Raw genomic sequence first — 12,084 nt, 5'->3', positions numbered from 1 at the left:
TCAGCAAGAATTATTATAAAAACTTTAATAAGACTTTTAATGAAGTATAAATTTTGTTTAAGCAATATTTTGTTTTAGCTTATTGCATGGATGAAATACTCTCTTGAATAAATTTCTATAAAGCAGAATTCTACTAACAATTCCATTTTTGGAGTTAGGATTTTAAAATCTTTCAGTTTTTCTTCTTTTCTCTTTATCTCTCTTTTCCAACCACCATTTCTCATGCATGAAATCTTTGTATTGCAAGACTCGTTTTCATATTGCACCGTACATTTAGTCTATGTATTTTATGGCCCTATTGCTATGCCTATGAGGTATTGGGACATATCTTAATATGGAGAAATTTGGCATGTGGCATAGAATTATAGAAGTACTATCGATTAATCACATGCTGAGGTCCAGGGAGTGCTTCCATGCTTCAAGGTGAATTGGACATGAAAGAAAGATAAGTATGAGAAATGGTCAAAGGATATATTTGGAAAATAGGAGTGCTATGATAAGAGAATGCTACAGGTCAGCTGGCAGGAGGTTATAAAGAGCTTTATAGGCCATGTAAGACATTTGGATTAAGTGATAAGGAATGATTTTTGATCAAATCTCTTTCAAGAGAATAGATCCCTGTGAAGGGGTTGGGAAGAAGGAGAATAGAGACATAGTGGCTGTATTAGTTAGGGTTCTCTAGAGAAACAGAATCAACAGGGAACACTTGCAAATATAAAATTTATGAAAGTGTCTCACGTGACCGTAGGAACACAGAGTCCAAAATCCACAGGGCAGGCTGCGAAGCCGATGACTCCAATGGATGGCCTGGATGAACTCCACAGGAGACGCTCACCAGCCAAAGCAGGAATGGAACCTGTCTCCTCTGAGTCCTCCTTAAAAGGCTTCCCATGATTGCATTTAGCATCACTAATTGCAGAAGATACTCCCCTTTGGCTGATTACAAATGGAATCAGCTGTGGATGTAGCTGACGTGCTCATGACCTAATCCTATGAAATGTCCTCACTGCAACAGACAGGCCAGCGCCTGCCCAATCAGATGAACAGGTACCACAACTTGGCCAAGTTGACACCTGTCCCTAACCATGACAGTGGCTAATTAGGTAACAATTTCCTTGAACCTCTGATAACAGGGTCTGAGTGAAAGATACAGAACAGACTGAATGTGGAACTCATGAAGGCCAAAATCTGGGGACCAACAAGTGAAAGAGGAAAGGAAATATTGTATTGTACCCACTTTATGCCAGAAATTAAGGTCATCACAGGGACTAAAAATAGAGAGTTGAGAAGAGTATCAAAGGAGCATAGTGTTGCAAAAGGAAATCTTAAGCAAAGTAGGAATGGTTAATAATGTTAGAAGTTTGAGGTCAGGTTGGATGAGGTCAGATTGATTCAGCATTTATTTCAATCCCTGACCTACTCATCTGTAACAGCTAGATGAAAGATCATTTCTATGACTTCCTCCATAACTAATATTCACTTAATTCTATCTGTCAAACATTGATTACACACCTACAGTGCATTCAAACCACAGTTACATCTGTGAGATGTTTAAACTCTAATAGCAGCAGCAGACATGCTGATAATTATCCTATATTTCTATAACCTAGTGTAATAAAAGCACAAAGTCATTTGAAATGGGTGTTCACCAGTATTCAGTCCTCCTCTGTTAACTTCCAATTCCTTTTGCATCTTGTAAATTATATATGATTATTATACCTGCTCTCCCTGTCAAATTGCCACAAAAGTTGGCTTTTATTATGTTTCTTACATTATCACATTTATTTCTGTCCTGTTTACTCACTCTTCCATGTAACTGATGCAGCCTGTGGTCCTTTATAGACAGGAGTACCTAGATCAGTCTTGCTTTATTCTCTTGATAGAATTTGGTCTCTCTTATTTAGTGTGTATTTAAAATTTTCCAAATGTAATGAAATAGGCAACGAAGCAGCTATTATATATGAAGACACTGACAAATAAATACAGAGGATCCAGAGGTATTTCCATGATACGGTACTTACAGCTATCATCTAGTACATTTTATAGTTAAAACTTTCATGTACAAGAATCAACTCAGAATTGATCAAGGACCTAAATATACGAGCTAAAACTACAAGCCTCTTCGAAGAATACATAGAGGCAAATTATCATGATTTAGGATTCGGCAATGGATTCTTAGATATAACATCAAAAGCACAAGCAACATAGAAATAGATTTGATTTCATCAAAAATAAAAACATTCACATTTTGAAGGATGTGATAATGTCTTGATAAAGAAAGTGAAAAACAACCTTAGAATGGGAGAAAATAGTTTCAAACCAGTTTGTGTAAGGGGCTTAGTATCCAGAATAAATAAACAACTTTTACAATTCAACAACAAAAACACAAGCAACTCAATTAAAAAATGGGCAATTGACTTGAAAAGACATTTCTCCAAAGAAGATGGACAGTCAACACCTAAGAAGATACTCAACATCATTAGTCATGAAGGAAATGTAAATCAAAACCACAGTGAGATACTACTTTGCACATACAAGGATGGCTATTACTTTTAAAAAAAAGAGAGAAAATAGCAAGTATTGGACAAAATGCAGAGAAATTAAAACTCTAATTGACATGTAAATGAAACAGCCACTTTTGAAAGCAATATGACAGTTGTTCTAAAAGTTAAATATAGAATTACCAAATGACCCAGCAATCTCACATCCCTGTATAAATGCAAAGAGAGTGTAAACAGAGTCACAGAAAGATATTTGTACACCAGTGTTTTAGTGACCTTATTCACAATAGCCAAATCTGAAAACGACCCACGTGTCCATCAACAAAATGTGGTACAGACATACAACAGAATTTTATTCAATAAAAGAAAGAATGAAGTTATGAGACATACTGCAACGTGGAAGAACCTGGAACATTTTGTTCAATGAAATAAGTGAGGCACATAAGCACAAATAGTATATGATGTCACTTTTAAGAGATGAATAGAAATAGCAAATTATCAGATGTAGAAAGCAGATTTGGAAGTTATCAGAGAATGGGGGAGCGGGACTGGAGGAGAGGGCAGGGTTTGTTTTGTAAAGAAAAAAATTAAAAAACAAAACAAAACTTTTCCTTTCTCATGGTTGCTGTTTTAATTTTTTATCATTTTATACATATTTGTGAACCTTTCAATGTTCATTGTGGCATGCTGTTTGGAAGCATTGATTTGCTTATTCATATCTGACATCATGGACCCAACAATGACTTCCTTCTCTAAATGCAGAGATTTCTGATGGTTAAAGAAAGGTAAAACTAGAATGGACCTGGCATCATCTAATCATTCAACATTCTTATTTTACATGAAGAAACTAAATCTGGAAAAATTTACTTCATTATAACATGCGTTCTTAGTTATGTTAAAGAAATGTGTAGTTGTATTTTTAAGTCAATTGTCTACTTTTTGAAACATAATATCCTATTTTGTATAGCTATACAAACATGATACCGGGTTTTCTTTGTCACACCTTATACTCACTTTACTGAAAATTGAGTCCAACCTTGTATTTGGAATTTGGAACTCTGTGCTGTGTGCCTACAAACCATCTTCCATTCCTGGTTTTCTGTTCACCTCCTGTCTCCTTTGTCCTCTTTTATTTATGCTTTCATCTCACGGTTGTTTCACCATTCTTCACACACACCTTTATGTCTTGGCTGTAGGCTTTTCCATTGTAAAGAATTGCTTAGGTATGGTCAGTGATCCTCTAAGCCGTCAGTGACCAACTACTGCTTTGTAACTTGTACTATTATTCTCTTTTTACAGTAGTTTTCCTTATGTTCTTAACTACTTCTATAAGCTACTTGGCAGAAGGAATTATGTGCTTTTCTTTCAATCACCACTGCAGTTTTTATATCAGAGTTCTTCAATATGTGTCAGTTTTTAAAAATGATAAATAAGTATCATGGCTTATGGTTGTGAGATTTTTCAGATATACTTGTGTAATAATAAGCTGTGCTTTTTTTCTAATAGGGTTCAGAAATGCTCAGAAATCAATCACATGAATGCCCATAGCTTGGCCACGGTCTTTTCATCCTGCTTATTTCAAACTAGGGGGCAAACTAGTGAAGAAGTGAATGTAATCGAGGACCTAATTCATAACTATGTTGAAATATTTGAGGTAAATATTTTGTATCCTAACTTTTGTTAAAATAGTTTGATGGTGCTGTTTGCACACAATCATGTATATACTTTGGGATGTTTTTATTCAGGCCTTTATGAATATCTATAAATAAAGCATGATTATACTTTCTTAAATTTTGTAGATATAGTTAGCATTTTGAGTTATAACCATTCATTTAGATTCAGACTGCTTTTAAAGCTTTCTTGCCATCTGGTGTCTTTTGGGCAGAATGGTTCTCTTTAAAGTTTTTTTATGTTTTTCTTTTTCCTCCTCAATATGTATATGCATTCAGTCTGTCATCTTAGAGGTGTGAAATTGTGAATTTCAGAAATTGGGTAATAAATCCATGGTTGTTAAATTTTGCAATTGAAAACACTTTACGGTTTTATTTAAATTGTGCCCCCGTTTGAAATAAAAAAATAAAATTTTGATATATTATCATTTTCTGTTTTTGCTAAGACATCTCTGTTTTAGTTTTTTGATGTTTCAGTTTGTTATTTTATGAAGTTAAAGTTTTCATGTTTTATCAGAAAACCGCTATAATAGGAATGATTTATTTGTTCAAAGAAATGAAAGTAGAGAAACTGAGCACAGGATTTGAAATTGGGGTCTGAGTTAAAGATTCAGCTCCATAACTTATCTCTTTTTTTTGTTTTTTTACTTTAAATTTTCTGAGCATTCTACAAAAAGGTATTGAATGATTACTTGTCTTAGAGTGCAATCCATATACCAGATGAAACTAATACCAAATAGATTAATGTAATAGGTTGCCATTTGTAGAGTTCTTACATTATCTTAATAATTCATCACAAGATTCCTCAACAAAGTGAAAGGTACTATTTTAATAAAGTAAAATACTGCAATTTGTATATCTTAATTTACATATGAATGGACATCATTGTTGAATTCTTTCTGTTCTTTGACCTCTTTTTTTCTTTCTCTCTATATTTGTGCACTGTTTTCTATCAATAGCAACTTCTTTGCAAAAATTGTGATTCCTTAAAATGAAACAATTAGAAAAAATTAACTTGTGGCTTTGCATGTTCTTTCTGTATTTCCTATCTTATTATAGAGGTCCATTAATAGAAAATCAATAGTTTTCATTAATGAATATTTCATTTTAAGAAATGTATCTCATCTCTCAAATACAAAAACCTTTAAAATACCAGTCACCAGCTCCTTTGCTGATTAAACATCCTTAGCAATACGGCTCCCATTAATAGAATGTACAGGCTGAAGTTGTATCATCATAAAATGTTCTGAACTATATTAGCCTCTACAAATGTTGCTTTATATCTAGCTCTAGGTACATGGGCCCATGCTAATTAAGATGGCCATTCTCATTTATTTTTAACTTGCTGATCTGTAAATTACTGAAGTTATCTGAGGATGAGTACCGTAACTCCTTGTGTTCTACATTATTGGAATGTCCCAAATTATATTTTAAACAGGTTAAAGAAGACCAAGTCAAACAAATGGACATAGAGAATAGCTTTATTACCAAGTGGAAAGACACTCAAGTGAGTAGTAATAGCCAGCTGTCTAAAGAATTGAATTAATTAATTAACTAATTAATTAATTAATTAAAATCCCTTCCATTGTAAGTGAAGATATTTCCTGCATTTATTTTCAAGTTCCTATTGGAAGCAAAGTGAAAGTAATAGGAAAAATATTCTGATAAAATAAGTGTGTAATTTTGCAACATGATGCATACATGCAAAATTCAGAAGCATATTAATTTAATTTTTTTGAATATAAATGGAAAATTCTATTTTAATCTTATAAAGTTTTCCTGTACAAAATAAATTGCATTTATAATAACAGTTGAAAATTCCAGTAGATTTCAAAGGAAGCGTTTAAAGCCAGAGAAATACTAGAATAAATTGGCAATTCAGATTCCTAAATATTCGTGATTCTTTCCATTATGATTTAGAAAATTTTAATTGTTTCCTATGTGCTTTTGCTCTGCCTGCTCTCAAGTGATTGTGTTAATTGAAATGGTTCTAAATGATCTCTGTATCATATGCTAATTTTTGTCCAGTTGACTTTTCTAGATCCTGTCTTGCTTTCCTCAGTCTCATTATATTGAATTTGTGTGTTCACGTTGCACTATGCTTTCCCAAGATACCTCTTCTTATTTGATGAGTATTCACTGGAGTATCTTAAGGTTAAACATAAATCATCTTCTTATAACTAGGAATTGTAGTAGATTCAGGGTTCCAGTGTAAATAATAGAAATGGGTCAAATGTTTTCTGTTTACAGATACATTCACAGAATGAGGCAAGTGCTTCCTATTTTCTCAGGCCCTAAATTCTCCTCAGTCTTGGCTAATGAGAGGGGTCATCAGCACCATCAGTCCATATGAAGGAGCTTAGGGAGGCCTCCATTTGGAGTGCTTAGAGCCCATGGTGCTAATACTGTGACATTAAATGCCTAAGGTAGTATTTCTTCCATTTTGACCCAAAGTAATTAATGCAGCTTCCAAAAAGGTTAGCTTTAACACTAAAAAAATCTTACTCCCTACCATTTCTCTTAATTTCTCACTCTTTTGGAGGAGGGTTTCAGGAATGAAATAAAGGATTTTGTGAGCCTGAGTGGTAATTTTTGGCAGTATACCTATATTACTGTCAGAAATAAAAGTATGAAAATATTTTGTATTGTTTATCTTCAATATATGTTACAATGAAGAAATCAGTCTTGAATGCTTTCTAATTATATATATAAAGTATATATAATATATAAATTATATATATACATATAAATAAAAGAATTGTCTATAAAATAGAGTCACTGGGAGAGAAAAGTGGAATAATTTGGAAAATCAGTTCTTTTGTTTGAGTTTTTCTCTAATACACTTAAAATTCTTTTCTGGAGTATTTTTCTGACAGCCTCTGTCTTACCCTTTTTTTAAAGGACTCTAAGAGTCCTTTATGTTTACTTTTTTAATTTTTAAAACGTGTCCTTCCTGGAGAGTTGTTCATGCAAACATAGTGAAAAGCAAAAATGTCAACTGTATCCTTTCTTCCCCAGAATTTTTGTGTAGCATCTCAACTGAGGACAAATAAATGGAAATAAGATTTTTTAAAGACTAATGTACTGGAATATTAAAGATATCTTTAAGGAGTGTTCTTTAAATGTTTCCAATGCAAACTTACTCATTAAATTTTTATTCTGACACAGATTTACCTTCTAAATCATTGTTTCTTCCTTATGACCATTAAACAAAAAAAACAGAGATGGATATTATTTCTAAATGATTACACATCCTAAGGGAATTTCTTGAAAAAGCTACTCAAAAATATTTCTTATAGATTCACTTGGTTCTTTGTTAACTTCTCCACTTTATACTTCCTATCTACAGAGTGATATCTCATGTTTTTTTATTTTCTGGATTTTATATTCATCTGATGTCTTCTGACACAAATAACTTAGTGAGTGCATAATGCTTGGCTAAAGATAAACAATTTCCTTATTGTCTGCCTTATTCTAGCTCTTCACTGTTAGTTTTTTGTTTTTGGATATATTTGCAATCTATCTCTATGTAGTTTAAGTACAGGTCTGACCTAATTTATCGTCAGGTTATAATTTTTTAGACGTATCTCCAAAAAGTTTAGCAATATGCATTTCCTTTATAATGATTGTTATGATGCTTAAAGCATAATACATATGGCTCATTTTCACTCCTCATTTTGTTTAACCTGTTAAAGTGCATAGTGATAACTCTTAAAACTGTTATTGAAGTGGGCATATTTCCAGTGTTGCCAGGTTCATTGTTCAACATTGATGTATGAGTCTTCTTGGATGCAAAGCTCTGAGAAAGAGGTTAAATATTATATTGTAGTTGTTGCTGACTCTAATATTTGTGTAGGTTCCTTGTCCTTAATCAAACACATCTGGAAAGTAGGGCTCATTGTACTGTAAATGGGGGATTTGAATTCTTTTCATTATTTAAAAGTAGTTAGAAATATAACTAGAACTTTTCAGCTGTCTTAAATGTATGTCTGTTCTTGCAATACACTTAGCATGCTGTCTTTCACATCTTCCCTTTTCCTAGGTTTCTCAAGCTGGAGATTTGTTAATTGAAGTGTATGTAGAAAGGAAGGAACCCGACTGTAGTATTATAATTCGGGTGAGTCCTGAAGATCAATGCAGAGGGTACTGTTGTAAATCACGAGTGTTAGCATTAATTTTCACATCTTGAGTTCTCCAATGTTTCTTGTGTTTTATTTATGTTACATCCTGAACTCAAACCATGACTAATGACATGATTGCCTTTTAATGTCAATATCCTCCGGAAATTCCATGTTTTGGTCATTTGGAAATAGAATATTTTGCATGACTTAGGGTATGGTTAGGGTTTTCTGTAGGTTCTAGAAAATAACCTGAGCTCAAATACTAGCTCCTCTACTTCCTAGCTGCTGAACATTAGGCAAGTTATTTACCCTGAGTCTCATTTTTTCACCTGTAATATGAGGAAAACTTACAGTATTGACTGTATATCATTGATGTGAGGATACAATAGGATAATCCATGTAAAACGCTTAGCAAGCTGGGTGCACAGGTGGGTCAGTGGTGGACCCTATTAATTGCCTTTAATGGAGGAGACCCGGGTTGAATTCCTGGACCATGCCCCCCCCCCCCCAAAAAAAAATCAAGCAAACAAAAAAAACACTTAGCAAACTGTTTAGTACATTGTAAGTATTCAAAATAAATAACTATTACTGCTACCCATATTATAATTATAGTTATTATTTTTTTTCCCTTGTTGTCTTATCTTAGACCTTAACTGTCTGCTTGCAATTTACTTGATTAATAACTGTTTTATTCCTTAGGAATGTTGTTCATTTCTGAATTTAAAATAGATCCTTCTACTATCATATTCAGTAATTAGTGTGTTATAGAGAATTAACAGACATTTCAGTTTCTTACTTTATAAAACTACTTTGTATATATGAAGAATATATATTCTGCCATCTAACAGTAAAAATTCAGCTTACATTCAGAGTTTTTGAAAGTCCAAGATTAAACAAAGTCATACATTAGATACTGCTGGACTTTAGTCATGTTAAATATATTGTAACTTAATTTGTATATTTTTAAATGTATTGTAACTGTTAACTTATAATTTATACATGTACCAAGGCCATAGGGCACCAGTTACCTTACTTAAATAGAGCTGAAATCTGTGATCACAGGCTTTATTCTTAATGAGACAGAGATAGTTGACGTGCCACCCTTTGACCCATTGTATTTCTTGTGCTGAACATATGATGTTGATCATAAGGGAATTGAGAAACTAGTATGCAACACAGCTACAATTAATGCTAGAAGTATTCAAGGCAAATGACTTAACCTACACATAAACTCGTTAATAGCACATTTAAATTTTATCTTTGTTTATAGAGACATAGAAAAATTGAGAAAAGTTCTCACCTTATTTTAAGGCTCTGCAGGTAAGGGACTAAATTCACCTATACATGTTAAAAACACAGCAAATACTATACAAAAATAATTGCTATTATCTATTTAATGCTTAAGACTTTTCAAAGCCTCGTAGTTATATTTATCTCAGGTGATCATCACCTCATTCCAGGAGGCATGTGAACCCGGTGATGTCCAAAATAGAAATAGCATCTTTATAATTAAAAGCATTAAGGCAAGAACTCCAACTTGGATTGTCAAACTTCAAACCTGATATTTATTGTACTGATCTGTATATTCTTTAGTGTAATGATTTCCAAACTGTGTTTTATGGAGTTCTAAGGAAAGGAGCTTCTGTCTTCCATGCCTATTTCTACCAGAGCCCTACCTATTGATTTATAAGTTTTATTTCTCAGTAATTAACAAATTTTAAGAAAGGGCTACATTTAAAATTTTCAAAACCATGTGAACAGCATCGCTGAAATTATTTATCTGCTAATGGTTTCTTACTACTTAATGTTATTCTTTTTCCCCACATGCTATTTTGTTTATTTGTCTTTCATTGGACTTTTCTAAATAGAAAAAAATGGAATCATTATATAATTAATATATTCCAAAGAAAGTACTAAAATCCACAAAGTGCAAAAGATAGACAATTTGTTACGTGTAATGAAATTTTTTATGTGATTTATATATGTGCAGTATGCTTATGAGTAAAAATGGGCAAGAGAAATGGAAATGATGGAAATGAGCTCATGCTTTTTTTAACGAAATTTTTAAATAGATATATTTTTATTGAAAATGTGCAAACTAAGTAGCAGTGTTCTATCTCTTAAAATATCTTCTATTTTTTAACATTGTAACTAATTCTAATTGAAGAAGACCAGCTTGCATTTGATCAGCCTGCTCTTAAGTTTGGCAAAAATAGAAACAAGAATAAATCAATCAAATTCCCTGAAAATGTGATGTGCTTATACAATGGCCTGAGGCTTTGACACTGTTGTAGAACTGGCCTGCAGGCTGGCACTGAAGATGCTGGCCTATGCCCTGAAATCCTGGCTGCCACATGCTTTGGTATCCCACCATCTGTCACTTGGGCATACCACAGACCACTATAACTCTGAGGCTTTTTCACGTGGCGGATATAATAAACTGTGTATAATTTAGGGCCACAGCTGAATAAACCAAACATTTTGAGCTCTTGATTATAGAGCTGATACTGAAAAGTTATACTCCTAGAAGACTGTTGGACTTTCTGTCTGGCCAAGGTATTTCTGTGTGTGACTAGTTTCATTTTTCCCTTCTGAGTGAACTGATTGCCACTCGATGAGAGAAAAATACCCTTCCTGATCTATAATGTAATATCTTTTTGCACTTACACTAAAATGTATTGCATGTTATGGAGAAGATCTGAAGATACTGTTTTCTCTGTGTGCTTAGAGAAGCTTATTAAATATATTGGGAAGGGACTTGAGTATAATAAGATGGTGAATGGAGTAGTTTTATTGCCATGTCATAAACCTATTTCTGAATCTGACGTATATTACTTCTGAAGAGATTTTGCTTCTCTTGCAGATATCACCTGTGATGGAAGCAGAAGAATTAACTAATGATATACTTGCAATAAAAAATATCATTCCTGCAAAAGGTGATATCTGGGCCACATTTGAAGTCATTGAAAATGAAGAGCTAGGTGAGTGATTTTCATACTAGGGATTCTTGAATTTCCAGTATGAAAGAATACTATTTTTATAAAATGTCATTACTAATATTTTATATTTTTCTAATGATTATCATCTCATTGTACATTCCCTTCTACCTCAGTGCATGTATTGATATATGTTATCACCACTTGAGGTTGCCTTCCTACAATTGTACTCAAAATAATTAGATTATGTTATGAACCATAAAAATATAATATAATGCAAAGCATCAGGTGTCTATGTTGATGCCCCAGGAAATAAGGCCTTTGTTTTTAAGGACAAGCAATTTGATTTGTACCAATTTTCTAAATGACTCCATGCCTTATTTCTGCATGTGACTGATTTAAGAGGGAGCAAGGAAAAAATGATTTAGAAGATTATTATTTTACAGAAATTATTTTAAGCCTAATGGAAGCTTCTTTTTAAACTTTTTCCTTTTAATCTATCTTCAGTGCATCAAATATTTTACCTTCTTTCATCCCAAAGGCAGAGAAAGATAAAGAGCTTTTGAAACTCCTTGACTACCCCCATAGTCAAATGCTGAATAAGCTCAACATTATAATGACACCATTTGGTTTTAAAGACCTCTAGGGGAAAAAAAAAAAGGAGATGCAGAATGTCTTTTTACCTTGACCATCTGTCTAATTGATTCCTACCAAGGTCTTGGGACCCCTTCAAGTGTACCTGTCAGACTGCCAAAAGTATAATCTAATCTTGCTATCCACAAGCTAAAGACAAAAATTAAAATTCAACATTGAAATACTCCATGGCATACTGCTAGGAATGTTTCAATGTTAAAAA

At 33.0% G+C, this 12,084-nt stretch overlaps 1 protein-coding gene across 6 annotated transcripts in view; it reads left to right on the top strand.

The window, feature by feature from the left end:
* Window positions 1–12,084, top strand: part of ARAP2 (ArfGAP with RhoGAP domain, ankyrin repeat and PH domain 2) — a 267,935-nt gene that overhangs the window by 211,560 nt on the left and 44,291 nt on the right. For 5 of the 6 annotated variants that reach the window (XM_077136560.1, XM_077136561.1, XM_077136562.1 and 2 more), the window contains exons 24-27: window positions 4,008–4,155; window positions 5,610–5,678; window positions 8,214–8,288; window positions 11,156–11,273. In XM_077136560.1, coding sequence (XP_076992675.1) covers window positions 4,008–4,155; window positions 5,610–5,678; window positions 8,214–8,288; window positions 11,156–11,273 — 410 coding nt within the window. The remainder of the gene's footprint in view (window positions 1–4,007; window positions 4,156–5,609; window positions 5,679–8,213; window positions 8,289–11,155; window positions 11,274–12,084) is intronic. The other variant, XM_077136564.1, reaches the window with a different exon arrangement.

The sequence above is a fragment of the Tamandua tetradactyla genome, chromosome 19 (assembly GCF_023851605.1).
Source record: "Tamandua tetradactyla isolate mTamTet1 chromosome 19, mTamTet1.pri, whole genome shotgun sequence".
NCBI classification, from domain to species: Eukaryota; Metazoa; Chordata; class Mammalia; order Pilosa; family Myrmecophagidae; genus Tamandua; species Tamandua tetradactyla.
Note: the sequence above shows the minus strand (reverse complement) of the source record. Positions and strands in the feature narration are given on the sequence as shown.